Source organism: Oncorhynchus mykiss, chromosome 5 (genome assembly GCF_013265735.2).
Source record: "Oncorhynchus mykiss isolate Arlee chromosome 5, USDA_OmykA_1.1, whole genome shotgun sequence".
Lineage (NCBI taxonomy): Eukaryota > Metazoa > Chordata > Actinopteri > Salmoniformes > Salmonidae > Oncorhynchus > Oncorhynchus mykiss.
Window position 1 is genome coordinate 1,335,249 of NC_048569.1, and position 27,960 is coordinate 1,363,208.

The window sequence follows — 27,960 nt, forward strand, 5'->3', positions numbered from 1 at the left end:
CGAAGTCGCTGGGTCCATTCTTGGTCGGATTCTTCTGTTAAGGTGCGTGAATGAGGACCCAAAAGCGAATTAACAAAACAGAGTTACTTTAATGACGAAAACAAAACGTAGGCTCAGACGGACAGGCAGATTCCGACAGGACAGGACAAGGTTACAGTAACACGACGATGGTCTGGTTCAGGCATGAATGACACAAACAAACAAACAAGAATCCGACAAGGACAGGAGCAGAAACAGAGGGAGATATAGGGACCTAATCAGAGGGAAAAAGGGAACAGGTGGGGAACGGGGTGAATGGGTAGTTAGGAGGAGACAGGGAACAGCTGGGGGAAAGAAGGGGAGAAAAGGTAACCTGACACGACCAGCAGAGGGAGACAGGGTGAAGGGAAAGGACAGAGACAAGACAACATGACAGTATTACACGATACAAAACACATTCCTCAAAAAGGGAAGAATAAATGAAGAGGGTCGGAAGAAAAGGAAGAGCTGTTTGGGTTCTTAATAATATATTCGTTTTTTTTTGTAAAAAATAAAGTACTAAATTACATGTAAAAAGATCCAGTTTAGACTGATTTGAACGAATGCGAACTTCCACTTATGTCCGATTTTCACTTGAAGTTAGGATTCACCTCATTGTGTGTTGAAAAAGATGATTCCTTTCCTTCCAGTTTAAGAGCAGGAAGGGTTTGAACCAGTAACCTCCTGCACTAGTTATTCAGGGTCCAGATGTGAACCAACACTGATTACAGTACTAGATCTGCTACTAGAGTCCAGATGAGAGCAGGAGGGTTTTGAACCAGTAACCTCCTGCATTAGTGCTGCAGTCCAGATGAGAGCAGGAGGGTTTTGAACCAGGAACCTCCTGCATTAGTGCTGCAGTCCAGATGAGAGCAGGAGGGTTTTGAACCAGGAACCTCCTGCATTAGTGCTGCAGTCCAGATGAGAGCAGGAGGGTTTTGAACCAGGAACCTCCTGCATTAGTGCTGCAGTCCAGATGAGAGCAGGAGGGTTTTGAACCAGGAACCTCCTGTACTAGATGTGCAGTCCAGATGTCACCCAACAGTGTTAACAGTATACAGAATTACAGTGTTTTTGAAATAGATTGATGAGGATTTTTCTTCCAGTTTTTGTGTAAAACTTTATCCAACAACCTCATACTTTAGACTAGAGTTACTACCAGTGTCCAGGTGTGAACCAATACTGTTAACCGTAACCAGATGACAGGCAGCGGCGTGGAGGCGGAGCAGCCTGACGACCACCTGTGGTGATTGGTTCTGCCGTGGCCGTGGGCGAGGCCTCTTTCAAGGTCATGGTGGTGAGGCCCTACGGTGACGTAACCGTTGAGGATATGCACCAGAGGAGGTGGAGGAGACTGGACTGTGGTGCTGAGAGACAACAGAGACAAGAGGATTGCATGTTAGATTAAGATTGGATAGGAGTTATGTTATGTTAGATTAAGATTGGATAGGAGTTATGTCATGTTAGATTAAGATGGGATAGGAGTTGTGTTATTTTAGATTAAGATTGGATAGGAGTTATGTCATGTTAGATTCCTCACGGATAGTAATCAGTGTGTTATGTCCGTCTGTGGGTTGAGAGATGATGTCACACATTCCCTGCCAACACACGGTCTCAGACTCTCCCTTGAAACAAATATTATGTAATCTCAACGTGACTTTCCTCAATAAAAAAATTATAAAAACAAAATATTATTTTATATTAGTATTATAATATTATTAGTTATTTGCCCAGTCAGATAATGAGCAGTTATTCACCCAGTCAGATATAGAGGAGTTATTTACCCAGTCAGAGGAGTTATTAACCCAGTCAGATATAGAGGAGTTATTAACCCAGTCAGATATAGAGGAGTTATTTACCCAGTCAGATATAGAGGAGTTATTAACCCAGTCAGATATAGAGGAGTTATTTACCCAGTCAGATGGGTTATTAACCCAGTCAGATATAGAGGAGTTATTTACCCAGTCAAATATAGAGGAGTTATTAACCCAGTCAGATTATTAACCCAGTCAGATATAGAGGAGTTATTAACCCAGTCAGATATAGAGGAGTTATTTACCCAGTCAGATATAGAGGAGTTATTAACCCAGTCAGATATAGAGGGGTTATTTACCCAGTCAGATATAGTGGAGTTATTTACTCATTCAAATATAGAGGAGTTATTTACCCAGTCAGATATAGAGGAGTTATTTACCCAGTCAGATGGGTTATTAACCCAGTCAGATATAGAGGAGTTATTAACCCAGTCAGATATAGAGGAGTTATTTACCCAGTCAGATGGGTTATTAACCCAGTCAGGTATAGAGGAGTTATTAACCCAGTCAGATATAGAGGGGTTATTTACCCAGTCAGATATAGAGGAGTTATTTACCCAGTCAGATATAGAGGGGTTATTTACCCAGTCAGATATAGAGGAGTTATTTACCCAGCCAGATATAGAGGAGTTATTTACCCAGTCAGATATGGAGGAGTTATCAACCCAGTCAGATATAGAGGGGTTATTTACCCAGTCAGATATAGAGGAGTTATTTACCCAGTCAGATATAGAGGAGTTATTAACCCAGTCGGAGGAGTTATTTACCCAGTCGGAGGAGTTATTTACCCAGTCAGAGCAGTTATTTACCCAGTCAGATATAGAGGAGTTATTAACCCAGTCAGAAATAGAGGGGTTATTAACCCAGTCAGATATAGAGGGGTTATTTACCCAGTCAGATATAGAGGAGTTATTTACCCAGTCAGATATAGAGGAGTTATTTACCCAGTCAGATATAGAGGAGTTATTTACCCAGTCAGATATAGAGGAGTTATTTACCTAGTCAGATATAGAGGAGTTATTTACCCAGTCAAATATAGAGGAGTTATTAACCCAGTCAGATATAGAGGAGTTATTAACCCAGTCAGAGGAGTGATTTACCCAGTCAGATATAGAGGGGTTATTTACCCAGTCAGATATAGAGGAGTTATTTACCCAGTAAGATATAGAGGAGTTATTTACCCAGTCAGATATAGAGGAGTTATTAACCCAGTCAGATATAGAGGGGTTATTTACCCAGTCAGATATAGAGGGGTTATTTACCCAGTCAGATATAGAGGAGTTATTTACCCAGTCAGATATAGAGGAGTTTTTTGCCCAGTCAGATATAGAGGAGTTATTTACCCAGTCAGATATAGAGGAGTTATTAACCCAGTCAGATATAGAGGAGTTATTAACCCAGTCAGATATAGAGGAGTTATTAACCCAGTCAGATATAGAGGAGTTATTAACCCAGTCAGATATAGAGGAGTTATTTACCCAGTCAGATATAGAGGAGTTATTTACCCAGTCAGATGGGTTATTAACCCAGTCAGATATAGAGGAGTTATTTACCCAGTCACATATAGAGGAGTTATTAACCCAGTCAGATTATTAACCCAGTCAGATATAGAGGAGTTATTAACCCAGTCAGATATAGAGGAGTTATTTACCCAGTCAGATATAGAGGAGTTATTAACCCAGTCAGATATAGAGGGGTTATTTACCCAGTCAGATATAGTGGAGTTATTTACTCATTCAAATATAGAGGAGTTATTTACCCAGTCAGATATAGAGGAGTTATTTACCCAGTCAGATGGGTTATTAACCCAGTCAGATATAGAGGAGTTATTAACCCAGTCAGATATAGAGGAGTTATTAACCCAGTCAGATATAGAGGAGTTATTTACCCAGTCAGATGGGTTATTAACCCAGTCAGGTATAGAGGAGTTATTAACCCAGTCAGATATAGAGGGGTTATTTACCCAGTCAGATATAGAGGAGTTATTTACCCAGTCAGATATAGAGGGGTTATTTACCCAGTCAGATATAGAGGAGTTATTTACCCAGCCAGATATAGAGGAGTTATTTACCCAGTCAGATATGGAGGAGTTATCAACCCAGTCAGATATAGAGGGGTTATTTACCCAGTCAGATATAGAGGAGTTATTTACCCAGTCAGATATAGAGGAGTTATTAACCCAGTCAGAAATAGAGGGGTTATTAACCCAGTCAGATATAGAGGGGTTATTTACCCAGTCAGATATAGAGGAGTTATTTACCCAGTCAGATATAGAGGAGTTATTTACCCAGTCAGATATAGAGGAGTTATTTACCCAGTCAGATATAGAGGAGTTATTTACCTAGTCAGATATAGAGGAGTTATTTACCCAGTCAAATATAGAGGAGTTATTAACCCAGTCAGATATAGAGGAGTTATTAACCCAGTCAGAGGAGTGATTTACCCAGTCAGATATAGAGGGGTTATTTACCCAGTCAGATATAGAGGAGTTATTTACCCAGTAAGATATAGAGGAGTTATTTACCCAGTCAGATATAGAGGAGTTATTAACCCAGTCAGATATAGAGGGGTTATTTACCCAGTCAGATATAGAGGGGTTATTTACCCAGTCAGATATAGAGGAGTTATTTACCCAGTCAGATATAGAGGAGTTTTTTGCCCAGTCAGATATAGAGGAGTTATTAACCCAGTCAGATATAGAGGAGTTATTAACCCAGTCAGATATAGAGGAGTTATTAACCCAGTCAGATATAGAGGAGTTATTAACCCAGTCAGATATAGAGGAGTTATTAACCCAGTCAGATATAGAGGAGTTATTTACCCAGTCAGATATAGAGGAGTTATTTACCCAGTCAGAGTAGTTATTAACCCAGTCAGATATAGAGAAGTTATTAACCCAGTCAGAGGAGTTATTAACCCAGTCAGATATAGAGGAGGTATTAACCCAGTCAGAGGAGTTATTAACCCAGTCAGATATAGAGGAGTTATTTACCCAGTCAGAGGAGTTATTTACCCAGTCAGATATAGAGGAGTTATTTACCCAGTCAGATATAGAGGAGTTATTTACCCAGTCAGATATAGAGGAGTTATTAACCCAGTCAGATATAGAGGAGTTATTTACCCAGTCAGAGGAGTTATTAACCCAGTCAGATATAGAGGAGTTATTTACCCAGTCAAATATAGAGGAGTTGTTAACCCAGTCAGATATAGAGAAGTTATTAACCCAGTCAGAGGAGTTATTAACCCAGTCAGATATAGAGGAGTTATTAACCCAGTCAGAGGAGTTATTAACCCAGTCAGATATGGAGGAGTTATTAACCCAGTCAGATATAGAGGAGTTATTTACCCAGTCAGATATAGAGGAGTTATTTACCCAGTCAGAGGAGTTATTCCCCAGTCAGATATAGAGGAGTTATTTACCCAGTCAGATATAGAGGAGTTATTTACCCAGTCAGAGGAGTTATTAACCCAGTCAGATATAGAGGAGTTATTAACCCAGTCAGATATAGAGGAGTTATTTACCCAGTCAGATATAGAGGAGTTATTAACCCAGTCAGAGGAGTTATTTACCCAGTCAGATATAGAGGAGTTATTAACCCAGTCAGAGGAGTTATTTACCCAGTCAGATATAGAGAAGTTATTAACCCAGTCAGATATAGAGGAGTTATTTACCCAGTCAGATATAGAGGAGTTATTTACCCAGTCAGATATAGAGGAGTTATTAACCCAGTCAGATATAGAGGAGTTATTAACCCAGTCAGAGGAGTTATTTACCCAGTCAGATATAGAGAAGTTATTAACCCAGTCAGATATAGAGGAGTTATTTACCTAGTCAGATATAGAGGAGTTATTTACCCAGTCAAATATAGAGGAGTTATTAACCCAGTCAGATATAGAGGAGTTATTAACCCAGTCAGAGGAGTGATTTACCCAGTCAGATATAGAGGGGTTATTTACCCAGTCAGATATAGAGGAGTTATTTACCCAGTAAGATATAGAGGAGTTATTTACCCAGTCAGATATAGAGGAGTTATTAACCCAGTCAGATATAGAGGGGTTATTTACCCAGTCAGATATAGAGGGGTTATTTACCCAGTCAGATATAGAGGAGTTATTTACCCAGTCAGATATAGAGGAGTTTTTTGCCCAGTCAGATATAGAGGAGTTATTAACCCAGTCAGATATAGAGGAGTTATTAACCCAGTCAGATATAGAGGAGTTATTAACCCAGTCAGATATAGAGGAGTTATTAACCCAGTCAGATATAGAGGAGTTATTAACCCAGTCAGATATAGAGGAGTTATTTACCCAGTCAGATATAGAGGAGTTATTTACCCAGTCAGAGTAGTTATTAACCCAGTCAGATATAGAGAAGTTATTAACCCAGTCAGAGGAGTTATTAACCCAGTCAGATATAGAGGAGGTATTAACCCAGTCAGAGGAGTTATTAACCCAGTCAGATATAGAGGAGTTATTTACCCAGTCAGAGGAGTTATTTACCCAGTCAGATATAGAGGAGTTATTTACCCAGTCAGATATAGAGGAGTTATTTACCCAGTCAGATATAGAGGAGTTATTAACCCAGTCAGATATAGAGGAGTTATTTACCCAGTCAGAGGAGTTATTAACCCAGTCAGATATAGAGGAGTTATTTACCCAGTCAAATATAGAGGAGTTGTTAACCCAGTCAGATATAGAGAAGTTATTAACCCAGTCAGAGGAGTTATTAACCCAGTCAGATATAGAGGAGTTATTAACCCAGTCAGAGGAGTTATTAACCCAGTCAGATATGGAGGAGTTATTAACCCAGTCAGATATAGAGGAGTTATTTACCCAGTCAGATATAGAGGAGTTATTTACCCAGTCAGAGGAGTTATTCCCCAGTCAGATATAGAGGAGTTATTTACCCAGTCAGATATAGAGGAGTTATTTACCCAGTCAGAGGAGTTATTAACCCAGTCAGATATAGAGGAGTTATTAACCCAGTCAGATATAGAGGAGTTATTTACCCAGTCAGATATAGAGGAGTTATTAACCCAGTCAGAGGAGTTATTTACCCAGTCAGATATAGAGGAGTTATTAACCCAGTCAGAGGAGTTATTTACCCAGTCAGATATAGAGAAGTTATTAACCCAGTCAGATATAGAGGAGTTATTTACCCAGTCAGATATAGAGGAGTTATTTACCCAGTCAGATATAGAGGAGTTATTAACCCAGTCAGATATAGAGGAGTTATTAACCCAGTCAGAGGAGTTATTTACCCAGTCAGATATAGAGAAGTTATTAACCCAGTCAGATATAGAGGAGTTATTAACCCAGTCAGAGGAGTTATTTACCCAGTCAGATATAGAGGAGTTATTAACCCAGTCAGATATAGAGGAGTCAAACATTGATACTGTTCCTAATTTTAACTGTCGTTACATAATGAGGTCAAACATTGATACTGTTGCTAGTTTAGCTGCTAATGCTACATGACGATGTCAAACAGAGAATTCCAGAACCTTAGAACCTAGTTTGTCAGAACTCTGGAAATCATCAGCCTGATCAGGATGAATCCAGAAACATGCCAGTCTCTTTGATGTACGCCTGTTAGATCCAGGAACTAAAGTCCGGGCTTATTGGGACTCTGCCAATCACAACAAACGGACAGGTTCCTCCGCCTGCCACTATTGGTAGAGAGAAACGCAGCTCTGTAACTACCTCCCATTAGTAAAGAAAATAAAAAAAAAACGGTTGAATTCTAAGCTGGAATGAAATTAATGAGCAATGTTTCAATTGAGGTTGTTATTTGACAATTTTGGTACTTATTGAGGACTGAACTGGTGACATGGTGAAGGCATAATGGGCCAGAAGTCAGCAGGCCTGTGATGACTAGGATTCAGTCCCAAATTGCACCATATTCCCTAGATAGTGCACCAGGGCCTATAGTCATACGAAGCCATTTGGGGACGCAACGACAAACTGACCAGAGGCATAATTTACCTAGCATATATAATTAGGCTCTTTTCATCACTGGACATATGTTAGTAGTTAATAATATTGACTTTTCATTGATTGTCCTTGGTTACAAGAGCCAGCTGTCTCTCTTGGATATAACCTAGCCCTGAATTTGCTGCTTATTTTAGAAAGGTACATTCAGAATAGTTATTCATTTTGTTTTCTGCTGTGTTTGATTGCCGGGAATACTGACTGAGCCTATAAGCAGGTACGAGTCCCAAATAGAACCCTATTTCCTAATATAGTGCACTACTTTTGACCAGAGCCCTATGGTCATTCCAGGCCCACTCTGGTTAAAAGTAGTGCACTGTATAGAGAACAGGGTGCCATTTGGGACGGGATCTCAAGTTTATTTTAGTTGAACCTGCGTTTACAAAGCAGAGCCAGTGAACTCAGGAGGGTGAAGTATAATCAGGTCTGACATGTCTGCATGTGGCCACGCATCAAATCAACCAGAGAGACCTTCCTCTGTACTCCCCAACACTGGAAACACAGTGTACAATGCTCTGTTTAGAGTAAAACTCAGCAGGCTACCTTCCTGAATATTAACCATAATGTACCATTTTTAAAACATTTTTTTCAGACATAATATACAAACGTCTGAAGTTGACTTTTGGGGGAAATGTATTTAGAAACATCCCATGTTATTTTATTTTCAGGACTAAAAAGACCTTTCAATTCACAGTTCCATTGAGCATGCTTTTCAGTCCGAGTTTAGGAAACTGGCCTTAGAGTTATAAATATACCAAACAGTCAGTCAGAGAATCAACCAAGTAACAAGTGTGTGGTTATTCTTCACGGCAAATTCAACAATAGTCTCTTTGTGATCATATTCAAATAAAAAAATAAAAGAGGATCATATTTTCCGTCACAAAGGTCTCTTGCCGGTAGCTACAACCTTCCACAACGTATTTCCTTTCCTTAGGATCCATAACACTGAACCAGGAGAGAACCAGTCTGGAAGGAGGTATCTCATGGGGAGGCTGTGATGTGATATGATGGGTCGTTGTGCCTGCGGGGTCTCTGTCAGTTAGAGGGTAGATCCTGTAGACAGAGCAGCTATGACTGCCCAGACTTGAGCACGAAAGTGATACCTACCTAGTACTTAACCCCTTGAACTGTCTTGACATTTACCTGACATGTGAATTCAATACTTCTCTCTCCATGCCCTTCCCCATTCTTAGGAACATACATCATCATAAACTACTGGTATGCCAGCTACCACCCATAGTCATTTAATATATACCATTTAGCTGATGCTCTTAGCCAAAGTGACTTACAATAATAAAAAATATTTAACCAGGCAAGTCAGTTAGGAACAAATACTTAATTACAATGACAGCCTAGGAACAGTGGATTAACTGGTCTAGGAACAGTGGGTTAACTGGTCTAGGAACAGTGGGTTAACTGGTCTAGGAACAGTGGGTCAACTGGTCTAGGAACAGTGGGTTAACTGGTCTAGGAACAGTGGGTTAACTGGTCTAGGAACAGTGGGTTAACTGGTCTAGGAACAGTGAGTTAACTGGTCTAGGAACAGTGGGTTAACTGGTCTAGGAACAGTGGGTTAACTGGTCTAGGAACAGTGGGTTAACTGGTCTAGGAACAGTGGGTTAACTGGTCTAGGAACAGTGGGTTAACTGGTCTAGGAACAGTGGGTTAACTGGTCTAGGAACAGTGGGTTAACTGCCTTGTTCAGGGGCAGAACAACAGATTTTTACCTTGTCAGCTCGGGGGTTTGAACTTGCAACCTTTCGGTTACTAGTCCAACACTCTAACCACTAGGCTACCTACCTCCCCCCTCTAACCACTAGGCTACCTGCCTCCCCCCCTCTAACCACTAGGCTACCTGCCTCCCCCCTCTAACCACTAGGCTACCTGCCCCCCCCCTCTAACCACTAAGATACCTGCCTCCCCCCTCTAACCACTAGGCTACCTGCCTCCCCCCCTCTATCCACTAGGATACCTACCTCCCCCCTCTAACCACTAGGATACCTACCTCCCCCCCTCTAACCACTAGGATACCTACCTCCCCCCTCTAACCACTAGGATACCTACCTCCCCCCTCTAACCACTAGGCTACCTGCGTCCCCCCCTCTAACCACTAGGCTACCTGCCTCCCCCCCTCTAACCACTAGGATACCTACCTCCACACTCTAACCACTAGGATACCTACCTCCCCCCTCTAACCACTAGGATACCTACCTCCCCCCTCTAACCACTAGGATACCTACCTCCCCCCTCTAACCACTAGGCTACCTGCCTCCCCCCCTCTAACCACTAGGATACCTACCTCCCCCCTCTAACCACTAGGCTACCTGCCTCCCCCCTCTAACCACTAGGATACCTACCTCCTCCCTCTAACCACTAGGCTACCTGCCTCCCCCCTCTAACCACTAGGCTACCTGCCTCCCCCCTCTAACCACTAGGCTACCTGCCTCTCCCCCTCTAACCGCTAGGCTACCTACCTCCCCCCTCTAACCACTAGGATACCTACCTCCCCCCTCTAACCACTAGGCTACCTGCCTCCCCCCTCTAACCACTAGGATACCTACCTCCCCCCTCTAACCACTAGGCTACCTGCCTCCCCCCTCTAACCACTAGGCTACCTGTCTCCCCCCCTCTAACCACTAGGATACCTACCTCCCCCCTCTAACCACTAGGCTACCTGCCTCCCTCCTCTAACCACTAGGCTACCTGCCTCCCCCCCTCTAACCACTAGGATACCTGCCTCCCCCCTCTAACCACTAGGCTACCTGCCTCCCCCCCTCTAACCACTAGGATACCTGCCTCCCCCCTCTAACCACTAGGCTACCTGCCTCCCCCCCTCTAACCACTAGGCTACCTGCCTCCCCCCCTCTAACCACTAGGATACCTACCTCCCCCCTCTAACCACTAGGCTACCTGTCTCCCCCCTCTAACCACTAGGATACCTGTCTCCCCCCTCTAACCACTAGGATACCTACCTCCCCCCCTCTAACCACTAGGATACCTACCTCCCCCCTCTAACCACTAGGATACCTACCTCCCCCCTCTAACCACTAGGATACCTACCTCCCCCCTCTAACCACTAGGCTACCTGCCTCCCCCCCTCTAACCACTAGGCTACCTGCCCCCCCCACTCTAACCACTAGGCTACCTGCCTCCCCCTCTAACCACTAGGCTACCTGCCTCCCCCCTCTAACCACTAGGATACCTACCTCCCCCCTCTAACCACTAGGCTACCTGCCTCCCCCCTCTAACCACTAGGATACCTACCTCCCCCCTCTAACCACTAGGATACCTGCCTCCTCCCTCTAACCACTAGGATACCTACCTCCCCCCTCACACCACTAGGCTACCTGCCTCCCTCCTCTAACCACTAGGATACCTACCTCCCCCCTCTAACCACTAGGCTACCTGCCTCCCCCCTCTAACCACTAGGATACCTGCCTCCTCCCTCTAACCACTAGGATACCTGCCTCCCCCCCTCTAACCACTAGGCTACCTGCCTCCCCCACTCTAACCACTAGGCTACCTGCCTCCCCCCTCTAACCACTAGGCTACCTGCCTCCCCCCTCTAACCACTAGGATACCTACCTCCCCCCCTCTAACCACTAGGATACCTATCTCCCCCCTCTAACCACTACGATACCTACCTCCCCCCTCTAACCACTAGGCTACCTGCCTCCCCCCCTCTAACCACTAGGCTACCTGCCTCCCCCCTCTAACCACTAGGCTACCAGCCTCCCCCTCTAACCACTAGGCTACCTGCCTCCCCCCTCTAACCACTAGGATACCTACCTCCCCCCTCTAACCACTAGGATACCTACCTCCCCCCCTCTAACCACTAGGCTACCTGCCTCCCCCCTCTAACCACTAGGCTACCTGCCTCCCTCCTCTAACCACTAGGATACCTACCTCCCCCCTCTAACCACTAGGATACCTACCTCCCCCCTCTAACCACTAGGCTACCTGCCTCCCCCCTCTAACCACTAGGCTACCTGCCTCCCCCCTCACACCACTAGGCTACCTGCCTCCCCCCTCTAACCACTAGGATACCTACCTCCCCCCTCTAACCACTAGGCTACCTGCCTCTCCCCTCACACCACTAGGATACCTACCTCCCCCCTCTAACCACTAGGCTACCTGCCTCCCCCCTCTAACCACTAGGCTACCTGCCTCCCCCCTCTAACCACTAGGCTACCTGCCTCCCCCCTCTAACCACTAGGATACCTGCCTCCTCCCTCTAACCACTAGGATACCTGCCTCCCCCCTCTAACCACTAGGCTACCTGCCTCCCCCCCTCTAACCACTAGGCTACCTGCCTCCCCCCTCTAACCACTAGGCTACCTGCCTCCCCCCTCTAACCACTAGGATACCTACCTCCCCCCCTCTAACCACTAGGATACCTATCTCCCCCCTCTAACCACTACGATACCTACCTCCCCCCTCTAACCACTAGGCTACCTGCCTCCCCCCCTCTAACCACTAGGCTACCTGCCTCCCCCCTCTAACCACTAGGCTACCAGCCTCCCCCCTCTAACCACTAGGCTACCTGCCTCCCCCCTCTAACCACTAGGATACCTACCTCCCCCCTCTAACCACTAGGATACCTACCTCCCCCCCTCTAACCACTAGGCTACCTGCCTCCCCCCTCTAACCACTAGGCTACCTGCCTCCCTCCTCTAACCACTAGGATACCTACCTCCCCCCTCTAACCACTAGGATACCTACCTCCCCCCTCTAACCACTAGGCTACCTGCCTCCCCCCTCTAACCACTAGGCTACCTGCCTCCCCCCTCACACCACTAGGCTACCTGCCTCCCCCCTCTAACCACTAGGATACCTACCTCCCCCCTCTAACCACTAGGCTACCTGCCTCTCCCCTCACACCACTAGGCTACCTGCCTCCCCCCTCTAACCACTAGGATACCTACCTCCCCCCTCTAACCACTAGGCTACCTACCTCCCCCCCTCTAACCACTAGGCTACCTGCCTCCCCCCTCTAACCACTAGGCTACCAGCCTCCCCCCTCTAACCACTAGGCTACCTGCCTCCCCCCTCTAACCACTAGGATACCTACCTCCCCCCTCTAACCACTAGGATACCTACCTCCCCCCCTCTAACCACTAGGCTACCTGCCTCCCCCCTCTAACCACTAGGCTACCTGCCTCCCTCCTCTAACCACTAGGATACCTACCTCCCCCCTCTAACCACTAGGATACCTACCTCCCCCCTCTAACCACTAGGCTACCTGCCTCCCCCCTCTAACCACTAGGCTACCTGCCTCCCCCCTCACACCACTAGGCTACCTGCCTCCCCCCTCTAACAACTAGGATACCTACCTCCCCCCTCTAACCACTAGGCTACCTGCCTCTCCCCTCACACCACTAGGCTACCTGCCTCCCCCCTCTAACCACTAGGATACCTACCTCCCCCCTCTAACCACTAGGCTACCTACCTCCCCCCTCTAACCACTAGGCTACCTGCCTCCCCCCTCTAACCACTAGGATACCTACCTCCCCCCTCTAACCACTAGGCTACCTGCCTCCCCCCTCTAACCACTAGGATACCTACCTCCCCCCTCTAACCACTAGGATACCTACCTCCCCCCTCTAACCACTAGGATACCTACCTCCCCCCTCTAACCACTAGGATACCTACCTCCCCCCCTCTAACCACTAGGATACCTATCTCCCCCCTCTAACCACTAGGATACCTACCTCCCCCCTCTAACCACTAGGATACCTACCTCCCCCCTCTAACCACTAGGATACCTAACTCCCCCTCTAACCACTAGGATACCTACCTCCCCCCCGTTCCAACCACTAGGATACCTATCTCCCCCCTCTAACCACTAGGATACCTACCTCCCCCCTCTAACCACTAGGATACCTACCTCCCCCCTCTAACCACTAGGATACCTACCTCCCCCCTCTAACACACTACATGTGTACATGTTCTCTGTGGGAATTGAACCCACAACTTTGGGTACATAACGTCACACTGTTATCAACTGAGTCACACAGGACCGGTACACATTGTTCTGGTAGAACTATCAACAGTACACAGTAATGCACAACAACGGCTCCTGTCTCACCTCTCCTCGATGCGAACCCAGAGGTCATTAAACTGTCTGTTTCTCTGATGTTTCCTCTGTTTGTTACGTCGTTTCTTCTTCAGCTTGCGGTCCATCGTGTCCATCAGCTCCAGGCTGGGGGAGTGACGAGGTATGTTGGGTAGTGGGTTGTCCTGCAGAGGGTGCTGTTGCTCCTCATCGTGGAATTCGTGGAGGAACGGCTCCAGGTAAGGGGACTCATCCAGGTTCTGACCCGGAGAATGACCCGTCTGGTCGGTAGAGGATTTCGATCGACTGTGGTGATGGAGAGAGTAATGTTAGAAATAGAGAACAGTTGAACATCCAAATGCCTTTGGATTTAACATCTGAACTGATAGAAACATCCAAATGCCTTTGGATTTAACATGTGAACAGTTGACACCAGCTTCCAATGCCTGGAAAATACTACTTTATGACCAAACAGGGAATTGTAGTCAGGGGGCAGGGTTGGTGCTTGGTGGGGGGGGGGGGGCAGGGTTGGTGCTTGGTGGGGGGGGGGGGGGGCAGGGTTGGTGCTTGGGGGGGGGGGGGGGGGCAGGGTTGGTGCTTGGTGGGGGGGGGGCAGGGTTGGTGATTGGTGGGGGGGGGGCAGGGTCGGTGCTTGGTGGGGGGGGGGGCAGGGTTGGTGCTTGGTGGGGGGGGGGGGGGGCAGGGTTGGTGCTTGGTGGGGGAGGGTGGGGGGGGCAGGGTTGGTGCTTGGTGGGGGGGGGGCTGGGTTGGTGCTTGGTGGGGGGGGCAGGGTTGGTGATTGGTGGGGGGGGGGCAGGGTTGGTGATTGGTGGGGGGGGGGCAGGGTTGGTGATTGGTGGGGGGGGGGGCAGGGTTGGTGCTTGGTGGGGGGGGGCAGGGTTGGTGCTTGGTGGGGGGGGGGCAGGGTTGGTGCTTGGTGGGGGGGGGCAGGGTTGGTGCTTGGTGGGGGGGGGCAGGGTTGGTGCTTGGTGGGGGGGGCAGGGTTGGTGCTTGGTGGGGGGGGCAGGGTTGGTGCTTGGTGGGGGGGGGGCAGGGTTGGTGCTTGGGGGGGGGGGGGGGGGGCAGATTATAGCAAAATGTGTAGAATTTGAGTAAATTTGCTTTAAAAGAGCACCATGGAAAAATATTAACAAAAGCGATGAGCTATAAATCAGAAAAACAATCTATCCCTGCCCCATGGCGAAAAAAAAGTGTAGAATTTCAGGAAATTAGATTTAAAAACGGCAGCATTTTCTCTGTGCTTCATGCCCCCAAATGCAGTCGTCCGGCCCTGATCGCTCCTCCACTGGTGAAAACACATACGGGGAAGTATGATCCTTCTGAAGCCTTACAAGAGAATCACAAGAATTATTCTTCAGACCCATCTGCTTCGGATGAATCATTGGTCCATCATTCAAACAACAGCTAAACAGACATGGCTTCACATCATTTATCAAACGTTACATAAATCTGTTGGAGCTGGAGATAAACTGGTCAAAACCCTATCCACTTTGTTGTCGCATATTTGCAATGGGATATTTACGATCATCCCTCCAGACATTCAGTTTCTCCTCCAATCTCCAGTCCCATTCATTTCAGAAAAAAATGCGATGTGTGTGTGTGTGAAGTGTGTGAAGTGTGTATGTGTGTGTGTGTGTGTGTGTAAAAAAGGGAGATATAGAGATAGAGAGACTAACAGAGAGAGAGTGAAAGAGAGAAAGCTGAGATGAGATTCAGGAGGACATGCAGTATCTAACATTTTAACTTGTGATAAGGGGATTATTTTTCCTAGGGTGAAACCCTATCTTCACCATCTCATCTCCTCTCGAAGTGTGTCTGGGATTTAGGATCTGTGTGGGCCTGTCGTGGGGAGTAGTTAGGGTTAGAGATATAATCCATACAGCTATGTGGTGGTGGTGAGGTTAGAGACAGGACGGAGATCCATATGCAGCTGACAGGAGAGACGAGGCAAGATATTCAACTGATCACCAAAAAGAGATTGCCACCCAGGGAGTCTGGACAAGCAGACAGGAGAAGATAGGAAAGAGATCGTCACCCAGGGAGACTGGACAAGCAGACAGGAGAAGATAGGAAAGAGATCGACACCCAGGGAGTCTGGACAAGCAGACAGGAGAAGACAGGGAAGAGATCGCCACCCAGGGAGACTGGACAAGCAGACAGGAGAAGATAGGAAAGAGATCGTCACCCAGGGAGACTGGACAAGCAGACAGGAGAAGATAGGAAAGAGCTCGCCACCCAGGGAGACTGGACAAGCAGACAGGAGAAGATAGGAAAGAGATCGCCACCCAGGGAGACTGGACAAGCAGACAGGAGAAGATAGGAAAGAGATCGTCACCCAGGGAGACTGGACAAGCAGACAGGAGAAGATAGGAAAGAGATCGCCACCCAGTGAGTCTGGACAAGCAGACAGGAGAAGATAGGAAAGAGATCGCCACCCAGGGAGACTGGACAAGCAGACAGGAGAAGATAGGAAAGAGATCGCCACCCAGGGAGACTGGACAAGCAGACAGGAGAAGATAGGAAAGAGATCGTCACCCAGGGAGACTGGACAAGCAGACAGGAGAAGATAGGCCTTCACAATCCTTTACTTGCACTTAATAACACAGCATATACAGTTCCAGTGAAAAGTTTGGACACACCTACTCAATCAAAGGCTATTCTTTATTTGTACTATTTTCTACGTTGTAGAATAATAGTGAAGACAACAAAACTAAGAAATAACACATACAGAATCATGTAGTAACCAAAAAAGTGTTAAACAAATCTAAATATATTTTATATTGTAGATTCTTCAAAGTAGCCACCATTTGCCTTGATGGAAACGTTGCACACTTTTGGTATTCTCTCAACCAGTTTCACCTGGAATACTTTTCCAACAGTCTTGAAGGAGTTCCCACATATGCTGAGCACTTGTTGGCTGCTTTTCCTTCACTCTGCGGTGCAATTCATCCCAAACCATCTCAATTGGGTGGAGGTCAGGTGATTGTGGAGGCCAGGTCATCTAATGCAGCACTCCATCACTCTCCTTCTTGGTGAAATAGCCCTTATACAGCCTGGATGTGTGTTGGGTCATTGTCCTGTTGAAAAACAAATTATGGTCCCACTAAGCGCAAAACCAGATTGGATGGCGTATCGCTGCAGAATGCTGTGGTAGACATGCTGGTTAAGTGTGCCTTGAAATCTAAATAAATTACTGACAGTGTCACCAGCAAAGCATCCCCACACCATCACACCTCCTCCTCCATGCTTCACGGTGGGAACCACATATGCGGAGATCATCTGTTCAACTACTCTGCATCTCACAAAGACACGGCGGTTGGAACCAAAAATCTCAAATTTGGACTAGTCAGACCAAAGGACAGATTTCCACCAGTCTAATGTCCATTGCTCGTGTTTCTTGGCCCAAGCAAGTCTCTTCTTATTATTGGTGTCCTTTAGTAGTGGTTTCTTTGCAGCAATTCAACCATGAAAGCCTGATTCACACGGTCTCCCCTGAACAGTTGATGTTGAGATGTGTCTGTTACTTGAACTCTGTGAAGCAGTTATTTGTGCTGCAATTTCCGAGACTGGAAACTCTAATGAACTTATCCTCTGCAGCAGAGGGAACTCTGGGTCTTCCTTTCCAGTGGTGGTCCTCACGAGAGCCAGTTTTATCATAGCACTTGATGGATTCTGTGACTGCACTTGAAAAAACTTTAAACGTTTTTGAAATTTTCCGCATTGACTGACCTTCATGTCTTAAAGTAATGATGGACTGTCGTTTCTCTTTGCTTATTTGAGCTGTTCTTGCCATAATATGGACTTGGTCTTTTACCAAATAGGGCTATCTTCTGTTTACCACCCCTACCTTGTCACAACACAACTGATTGGCTCAAACGCATTACGAAGGAAAGAAATTCTACAAATTAACTTTTAACAAGGCACACCTGTTAATTGAAATGTAATTTACCTCATGAAGCTGGTTGAGGGAATGCCAAGAGTGTGGAAAGCTGTCATCAAGGCAAAGGGTGGCTACTTTCAAGAATCTCAAATACAATTTTGAGATTTGTTTAATAACACTTTTTTGGTTACTACATGATTCCATGTGTGTTATTTCATAGTTTTGATGTTTTCACTATTATTCTACAATGTAGAAGATAGTTAAATATTTAAAAAAAACCTTGAATGAGTAGGAGTGTTCAAACCTTTGACCGGTAGTGTACGTTTTATGAAAATGTAAATAAGACAAGGGACTCTATTCAATATATATTGAGGAAGTTCAACGTTACAGCGTGATTGAAATGTAAACACAACGTTCCTGTGTTAGAGAATGCATTCCGGTAAATTCTGCATATGTCATCTCAATCAGAAATTAGCATTACATTTCTATCACGTAATCTGTAACGCTTCAGCCATCTGTAAGGCTTCAGCCATCTGTAAGGCTTCAGCCATCTGTAACACTTCAGCCATCTGTAACGCTTCAGCCATCTGTAACGATTCAGCCATCTGTAACGCTTCAGCCATCTGTAAGGCTTCAGCCATCTGTAACACTTCAGCCATCTGTAATGCTTCAGCCATCTGTAAGGCTTCAGCCATCTGCAACGCTTCAGCCATCTGTAACGCTTCAGCCATCTGTAACGATTCAGCCATCTGTAAGGCTTCAGCCATCTGTAAGGCTTCAGCCATCTGTAAGGCTTCAGCCGTCTGTAACGATTCAGCCATCTGTAACGATTCAGCCATCTGTAAGGCTTCAGCCATCTGTAACGATTCAGCCATCTGTAACGATTCAGCCATCTGTAACGCTTCAGCGATACAGATTAGAGACAAATTATTATTGGTTGTCTGTCTTTGATGCAGGTTCAAATAAATGTTATATTGACTATTGTATGTTTAATAAAACAAATGAGCAAATGTACATTAATCTGTACATTACTGTACAGTAAAATAATACAATCTTAATGTGGCCAGATTTGCCAGACCAATTTGGAAAGTCCTGTTTATAGTGCAAGTGTCACACCCTGATCTGTTTCGCCTGTCTATGTGCTTGTTTCCACCCCCTCCAGGTGTTGCCCATCTTCCCCATTATCCCCGGTGTATTTATACCTGTGTTGTCTGTTTGTCTGTTGCCAGTTCGTCTTGTCGCGTCAAGTTTGCCAGCTGTTTTTTCCCCTCTACCCCTGCTTCATGTTAGTTCATTGTTTCTAGTTCTGGCGGTTTTTGTAAATAAACATTTGTTACTTTGAACTGTCTGCATCTGGGCCTTATCCTAAAGGTCTGGTAGCAAATCACCAAATCATTCAACACAATCTACACTGAACAAAAATATAAACACAACATGCAATATTTTAAAAGATTTTACCGAGTTACAGTTCATATGAGGAATTCAGTCAATTCAAATGACTGGGAATACAGATATGCATCTGTTGGCCACAGATACCTTACACAAAATGGGCCTCAGGATCTCATCACGGGATTTTTGTGCATTCAAATTGTCAGTAGAGACATGATTACCACCTGTCACTATGTACCACAAGTCGATATGTACCACCAGTCACGGTATACCACCAGTCACTATGTACCACCAGTCACTATATACCACCAGTCACTATATACCACCAGTCACTATGTACCACCAGTCACTATGTACCACCAGTCACAATATACCACCAGTCACTATGTACCACCAGTCACTATATACCACCAGTCACTATGTACCACCAGTCACTATGTACCACCAGTCACTATATACCACCAGTCACTATATACCACCAGTCACTATGTACCACCAGTCACTATGTACCACCAGTCACTATATACCACCAGTCACCATATACCACCAATCACTATGTACCACCAGTCACTATATACCACCAGTCACTATATACAACCAGTCACTATATACCACCAGTCACTATATACCACCAGTCACTATGTACCACCAGTCACTATATACCACCAGTCACTATATACAACCAGTCACTATATACCACCAGTCACTATGTACCACCAGTCACCATATACCACCAGTCACTATATACCACCAGTCACTATGTACCACCAGTCACAATATACCACCAGTCACTATGTACCACCAGTCACTATATACCACCAGTCACTATATACCACCAGTCACTATGTACCACCAGTCACTATATACCACCAGTCACTATATACCACCAGTCACTATATACCACCAGTCACTATATACCACCAGTCACTATATACCACCAGTCACTATGTACCACCAGTCACTATATACCACCAGTCACTATATACCACCAGTCACTATGTACCACCAGTCACTATATACCACCAGTCACTATATACCACCAGTCACTATATACCACCAGTCACTATATACCACCAGTCACTATAGTCACTATATACCACCAGTCACTATAGTCACTATATACCACCAGTCACTATATACCACCAGTCACTATAGTCACTATATACCACCAGTCACTATATACCACCAGTCACTATGTACCACCAGTCACTATATACCACCAGTCACCAGTCACTATGTACCACCAGTCTGACGTGTCACAACCATCATTTGAAGACAAATGGGAACTGAAAAAAATAGCCCGAGAAAGATGCCAGAGTTTCCGACTTGGAATTCCAAGTTTGGATGACCGTTTTGGATGTTGGATGAATATTTTCCCAGTCGGACCTCGTTTTTCCCCAGTTATATTGAATGTGCCACTAGTCTGAACACTCAGAACCTTCTGTCAATTACAACAGAGTACGAGCAGCGCAAATCAACATTTAAACTGCATGTGTGGAGTGGAGCAGCTGTGTAGGGTGGAGGAGCTGTGTGGAGTGGAGCAGCTGTGTGGAGTGGAGGAGCTGTGTAGGGTGGAGGAGCTGTGTGGAGTGGAGAAGCTGTGTGGAGTGGAGGAGCTATGTAGGGTGGAGGAGCTGTGTGGAGTGGAGCAGCTGTGTGTAGTGGAGGAGCTGTGTAGGGTGGAGGAGCTGTGTGGAGTGGAGCAGCTGTGTGTAGTGGAGGAGCTGTGTAGGGTGGAGGAGCTGTGTGGGGTGGAGGAGCTGTGTGGAGTGGAGGAGCTGTGTGGAGTAGAGGAGCTGTGTGGGGTGGAGGAGCTGTGTGGAGTGGAGCAGCTGTGTGGAGTGGAGGAGCTGTGTGGAGTGGAGGAGCTGTGTAGAGTGGGAGCAGCTGTGTGGAGTGGAGGAGCTGTTTGGAGTGGAGGAGCTGTGTAGAGTGGGAGCAGCTGTGTGGAGTGGAGGAGCTGTGTGGAGTGGAGGAGCTGTGTATAGTGGGAGCAGCTGTGTGGAGTGGAGGAGCTGTGTGGAGTGGAGGAGCTGTGTGGAGTGGAGGAGCTGTGTATAGTGGGAGCAGCTGTGTGGAGTGGAGGAGCTGTTTGGAGTGGAGGAGCTGTGTATAGTGGGAGCAGCTGTGTGGAGTGGAGGAGCTGTGTGGAGTGGAGGAGCTGTGTATAGTGGGAGCAGCTGTGTGGAGTGGAGGAGCTGTGTGGAGTGGAGGAGCTGTGTGGAGTGGAGGAGCTGTGTAGGGTGGAGGAGCTGTGTGGGGTGGAGGAGCTGTGTGGAGTGGAGGAGCTGTGTGGCGTGGAGGAGCTGTGTAGGGTGGAGGAGCTGTGTGGGGTGGAGGAGCTGTGTGGAGTGGAGGAGCTGTGTGGAGTGGAGGAGCAGTGTAGGGTGGGGGAGCTGTGTGGGGTGGAGGAGCTGTATGGGGTGGAGGAGCTGTGTATAGTTGGAGCAGCTGTGTGGAGTGGAGGAGCTGTGTGGAGTGGAGGAGCTGTGTATAGTGGGAGCAGCTGTGTAGAGTGGAGGAGCTGTGTGGAGTGGAGGAGCTGTGTAGGGTGGAGGAGCTGTGTGGGGTGGAGGAGCTGTGTGGAGTGGAGGAGCTGTGTGGAGTGGAGGAACTGTGTGGAGTGGAGGAGCTGAGTATAGTGGGAGCAGCTGTGTAGAGGGGAGGAGCTGTGTGGAGTGGAGGAGCTGTGTAGGGTGGAGGAGCTGTGTGGGGTGGAGGAGCTGTGTGGAGTGGAGGAGCTGTGTATAGTGGGAGCAGCTGTGTGGAGTGGAGGAGCTGTGTGGAGTGGAGGAGCTGTGTGGAGTTTAGGAGCTGTGTATAGTGGGAGCAGCTGTGTAGAGTGGAGGAGCTGTGTGGAATGGAGGAGCTGTGTGGAGTGGAGGAGCTGTGTGGAGTGGAGGAGCTGTGTAGAGTGGAGGAGCTGTGTAGAGTGGGAGCAGCTGTGTAGAGTGGAGGAGCTGTGTGGAGTGGAGGAGCTGTGTAGAGTGGAGGAGCTGTGTAGAGTGGGAGCAGCTGTGTGGAGTGGAGGAGCTGTGTGGAGTGGAGGAGCTGTGTAGAGTGGGAGCAGCTGTTTGGAGTGGAGGAGCTGTGTGGAGTGGAGGAGCTGTGTGGAGTGCTGTGTGGAGTTGAGGAGCTGTGTGGAGTGGAAGGAGCTGTGTGGATTGGAGGAGCTGTGTGGAGTGGAGCAGCTGTGTGGAGAGAAGGAGCTGTGTGGAGTGGAGGAGCTGTGTGGAGTGGAGGAGCTGTGTGGAGTGGAGCAGCTGTGTGGAGTGGAGGAGCTGTGTATAGTGGGAGCAGCTGTGTGAAGTGGAGAAGCTGTGTGGAGTGTAGGAGCTGTGTGGAGTGGAGGAGCTGTGTGGAGTGGAGGAGCTGTGTGGAGTGGAGGAGCTGTGTGGAGTGGAGGAGCTGTGTGGAGTGTAGGAGCTGTGTGGAGTGTAGGAGCTGTGTGGAGTGTAGGAGCTGTGTGGAGTGGAGGAGCTGTGTGGAGTGGAGGAGCTGTGTGGAGTTTAGGAGCTGTGTATAGTGGGAGCAGCTGTGTAGAGTGGAGGAGCTGTGTGGAGTGGAGGAGCTGTGTGGAGTGGAGGAGCTGTGTGGAGTGGAGGAGCTGTGTAGAGTGGAGGAGCTGTGTAGAGTGGGAGCAGCTGTGTAGAGTGGAGGAGCTGTGTGGAGTGGAGGAGCTGTGTAGAGTGGAGGAGCTGTGTAGAGTGGGAGCAGCTGTGTGGAGTGGAGGAGCTGTGTGGAGTGGAGGAGCTGTGTGGAGTGCTGTGTGGAGTTGAGGAGCTGTGTGGAGTGGAAGGAGCTGTGTGGATTGGAGGAGCTGTGTGGAGTGGAGCAGCTGTGTGGAGAGAAGGAGCTGTGTGGAGTGGAGGAGCTGTGTGGAGTGGAGGAGCTGTGTGGAGTGGAGCAGCTGTGTGGAGTGGAGGAGCTGTGTATAGTGGGAGCAGCTGTGTGAAGTGGAGAAGCTGTGTGGAGTGTAGGAGCTGTGTGGAGTGGAGGAGCTGTGTGGAGTGGAGGAGCTGTGTGGAGTGGAGGAGCTGTGTGGAGTGGAGCAGCTGTGTGGAGTGGAGGAGCTGTGTGGAGTGGAGGAGCTGTGTGGAGTGGAGGAGCTGTGTGGAGTGGAGCAGCTGTGTGGAGTGGAGGAGCTGTGTGGAGTGGAGGAGCTGTGTGGAGTGGAGGAGCTGTGTGGGGTGGAGGAGCTGTGTATAGTGGGAGCAGCTGTGTGAAGTGGAGAAGCTGTGTGGAGTGTAGGAGCTGTGTGGAGTGGAGGAGCTGTGTGGAGTGGAGGAGCTGTGTGGAGTGGAGGAGCTGTGTATAGTGGGAGCAGCTGTGTGAAGTGGAGAAGCTGTGTGGAGTGTAGGAGCTGTGCGGAGTGGAGGAGCTGTGTATAGTGGGAGCAGCTGTGTGAAGTGGAGAAGCTGTGTGGAGTGTAGGAGCTGTGTGGAGTGGAGGAGCTGTGTGGGGTGGAGGAGCTGTGTATAGTGGGAGCAGCTGTGTGAAGTGGAGAAGCTGTGTGGAGTGTAGGAGCTGTGTGGAGTGGAGGAGCTGTCTAGAGTGGAGGAGCTGTGTGGAGTGGAGCAGCTGTGTGGAGTGGAGGAGCTGTGTAGTCTAACCTACTGCTATGAACACACAGTCCATTCAGCTTGTAAATGTTTGAATTTACAAGAACCCTTGGGATGTTCTGCAGTTGATTATGTGGATAAGGCCTGTTCAGGCTATGGGGCTTTAGAGCCACAACAAGGAATTTGTACGCAGTGTAACAAAACAACTACAAATTGTCAAATATTTCACAATGACCAATGAGGAATTGACTGGGCTGGCAGGTAGCCAGGCGGAGTGTTGGGGGCAGTAACCCGAAAGCTTGTTGGTTCGAATCTCCGAGGGGACTAGATGAAAAAACTGTCAGTGTGCCTTTGAGGATGGCACTTAACCCTAATTACTCCTGTAAGTCGCTCTGGAAAAGAATGTATATAAATGTAAAAATGAGCTCACATTACATGTTTTTGCCCTTTGTTATAAAGGTGTATAAGGGTGTATAAGGGTGTGTAAGGTGTATAAAGGTGTGTAAGGGTGTAAAAGGAGGATAACAGTGTTTAAAGGTGTATAAGGGTGTGTAAGGTGTATAAAGGTGTATAAAGGTGTATAAAGGTATATAAAGGTGTATAAAGGTGTATAAGGGTGTGTAAGGTGTATAAAGGTGTATAAAGGTGTATAAAGGTGTATAAAGGTGTATAAGGGTGTGTAAGGGTGTAAAAGGTTTATACGGGTGTATAAAGGTGTGTAACGTGTATAATGGTGTGTAAGGGTGTATATTAGGCTATGTACTACCTACATAGTCTAATGTTCCCCATGTCTACATAAGTCTATATTAGGGGGTATTAATCAGGGTTAATTTTAATGTAATAATGAGCTGTAGAAATATGAATATTTTAGCAGAGAATGAGTTAAATAAAACGGGTAATTGCGGCAGAATTTTCAGATGATTTGAAGACAACATTTTTCAAAACAGTCCGAGCAGAACGGAGCAGACATCTGGTTCTGGTTCACGGGTGGAATTACACCAACTAGGAGAAGTGTGCATACTGGGAAATTATTTCCAATTGAAATCCAGTTGGTGAAACAGAGAGACAAAAATAAAGAAATCCCACGCAGGCCTCAGGGGGTTGGCTGCAGTATGAATCACACAGGCCTCAGGGGGTTGGCTGCAGTATGAATCACACAGGCCTCAGGGGGTTGGCTGAATCACACAGGCCTCAGGGGGTTGGCTGAATCACACAGGCCTCAGGGTGTTGGCTGCAGTATGAATCACACAGGCCTCAGGGTGTTGGCTGCAGTATGAATCACACAGGCCTCAGGGGGTTGGCTGCAGTATGAATCACACAGGCCTCAGGGGGTTGGCTGCAGTATGAATCACACAGGCCTCAGGGGGTTGGCTGCAGTATGAATCACACAGGCCTCAGGGTGTTGGCTGCAGTATGAATCACACAGGCCTCAGGGTGTTGGCTGCAGTATGAATCACACAGGCCTCAGGGTGTTGGCTGCAGTATGAATCACACAGGCCTCAGGGGGTTGGCTGCAGTATGAATCACACAGGCCTCAGGGGGTTGGCTGCAGTATGAATCACACAGGCCTCAGGGTGTTGGCTGCAGTATGAATCACACAGGCCTCAGGGTGTTGGCTGCAGTATGAATCACACAGGCCTCAGGGGGTTGGCTGCAGTATGAATCACACAGGCCTCAGGGGGTTGGCTGCAGTATGAATCACACAGGCCTCAGGGGGTTGGCTGCAGTATGAATCACACAGGCCTCAGGGGGTTGGCTGCAGTATGAATCACACAGGCCTCAGGGGGTTGGCTGAATCACACAGGCCTCAGGGGGTTGGCTGCAGTATGAATCACACAGGCCTCAGGGGGTTGGCTGCAGTATGAATCACACAGGCCTCAGGTGGTTGGCTGAATCACACAGGCCTCAGGGGGTTGGCTGCAGTATGAATCACACAGGCCTCAGGTGGTTGGCTGAATCACACAGGCCTCAGGGGGTTGGCTGCAGTATGAATCACACAGGCCTCAGGGGGTTGGCTAAATCACACAGGCCTCAGGGTGTTGGCTGCAGTATGAATCACACAGGCCTCAGGGGGTTGGCTGCAGTATGAATCACACAGGCCTCAGGGGGTTGGCTGCAGTATGAATCACACAGGCCTCAGGGTGTTGGCTGCAGTATGAATCACACAGGCCTCAGGGGGTTGGCTGCAGTATGAATCACACAGGCCTCAGGGGGTTGGCTGCAGTATGAATCACACAGGCCTCAGGGGGTTGGCTGCAGTATGAATCACACAGGCCTCAGGGGGTTGGCTGCAGTATGAATCATACAGGCCTCAGGGGGTTGGCTGCAGTATGAATCACACAGGCCTCAGGGTGTTGGCTGCAGTATGAATCACACAGGCCTCAGGGGGTTGGCTGCAGTATGAATCATACAGGCCTCAGGGGGTTGGCTGCAGTATGAATCATACAGGCCTCAGGGGGTTGGCTGCAGTATGAATCACACAGGCCTCAGGGGGTTGGCTGCAGTATGAATCACACAAGCCTCAGGGGGTTGGCTGCAGTATGAATCACACAGGCCTCAGGGGGTTGGCTGCAGTATGAATCACACAGGCCTCAGGGTGTTGGCTGCAGTATGAATCACACAGGCCTCAGGGTGTTGGCTGCAGTATGAATCACACAGGCCTCAGGGTGTTGGCTGCAGTATGAATCACACAGGCCTCAGGGTGTTGGCTGCAGTATGAATCACACAGGCCTCAGGGGGTTGGCTTCAGTATGAATCACACAGGCCTCAGGGGGTTGGCTGCAGTATGAATCACACAGGCCTCAGGGGGTTGGCTGCAGTATGAATCACACAGGCCTCAGGGGGTTGGCTGCAGTATGAATCACACAGGCCTCAGGGTGTTGGCTGCAGTATGAATCACACAGGCCTCAGGGGGTTGGCTGCAGTATGAATCACACAGGCCTCAGGGGGTTGGCTGCAGTATGAATCACACAGGCCTCAGGGGGTTGGCTTCAGTATGAATCACACAGGCCTCAGGGGGTTGGCTGCAGTATGAATCACACAGGCCTCAGGGGGTTGGCTGCAGTATGAATCACACAGGCCTCAGGGGGTTGGCTGCAGTATGAATCACACAGGCCTCAGGGGGTTGGCTGCAGTATGAATCACACAGGCCTCAGGGGGTTGGCTGCAGTATGAATCACACAGGCCTCAGGGGGTTGGCTGAATCACACAGGCCTCAGGGGGTTGGCTGCAGTATGAATCACACAGGCCTCAGGGGGTTGGCTGCAGTATGAATCACACAGGCCTCAGGGGGTTGGCTGCAGTATGAATCACACAGGCCTCAGGGGGTTGGCTGCAGTATGAATCACACAGGCCTCAGGGGGTTGGCTGAATCACACAGGCCTCAGGGGGTTGGCTGCAGTATGAATCACACAGGCCTCAGGGTGTTGGCTGCAGTATGAATCACACAGGCCTCAGGGTGTTGGCTGCAGTATGAATCACACAGGCCTCAGGGTGTTGGCTGCAGTATGAATCACACAGGCCTCAGGGTGTTGGCTGCCGTATGAATCACACAGGCCTCAGGGGGTTGGCTAAATCACACAGGCCTCAGGGTGTTGGCTGCAGTATGAATCACACAGGCCTCAGGGGGTTGGCTAAATCACACAGGCCTCAGGGTGTTGGCTGCAGTATGAATCACACAGGCCTCAGGGGGTTGGCTAAATCACACAGGCCTCAGGGTGTTGGCTGCAGTATGAATCACACAGGCCTCAGGGGGTTGGCTAAATCACACAGGCCTCAGGGTGTTGGCTGCAGTATGAATCACACAGGCCTCTGTACATCTCTCTGTATATCTGTATATATATCCAGAGAGAGAGGGAGGAGGGGTAGTCAGAAGAGAGAGGGAGGAGGGGTAGTCAGAAGAGAGAGGGAGGAGGGGTAGTCAGAGAGAGAGGGAGGAGGGGTAGTCAGAAGAGATAGGGAGGAGGGGTAGTTAGAGGGAGAGAGAGAGAAAGGAGGGGTATTGAGAGAGAAAGAGAGAGGCAGGAGGGGCAGTCAGAGAGAGAGAGAGGAGGGGTAGTTAGAAATAGAGAGGAAGGAGGGGTAGTCGGAGGGAGAGAGGAAGGAGGAGTAGTCAAGAAAGAGAGGGGTAGTCACAGAGCGAGAGAGGGAGGAGGGATAGTCAGAGGGAGAGAGGGGTAGTCAGAGAGAGAGAGAGGAGGGGCAGTCAGAGAGAGAGAGGAAGGAGGGGTAGTC

General features: G+C 48.0%; 1 protein-coding gene across 3 annotated transcripts in view; it reads right to left on the reverse strand.

Moving 5' to 3' along the window:
• Positions 1-418: 418 nt before the first annotated feature.
• Positions 419-27,960, reverse strand: part of LOC110517810 (metalloprotease TIKI1) — a 140,034-nt gene continuing 112,492 nt past the window's right edge. Inside the window, exons 6-8 of one of the 3 annotated variants that reach the window (XR_005051621.1) lie at positions 13,909-14,181; positions 1,025-1,385; positions 419-969 (exon numbers count right to left, since the gene is read on the reverse strand). Coding sequence is in view for 1 of the 3 variants with exons in the window: in XM_036976592.1 (XP_036832487.1) it covers positions 1,160-1,385; positions 13,909-14,181 (499 nt within the window). In the remaining 2 variants the exon portion in view is untranslated. Of the gene's footprint in view, positions 1,386-13,908; positions 14,182-27,960 lie in introns of all 3 variants that reach the window. The other 2 variants (XR_005051622.1, XM_036976592.1) reach the window with 2 other exon arrangements.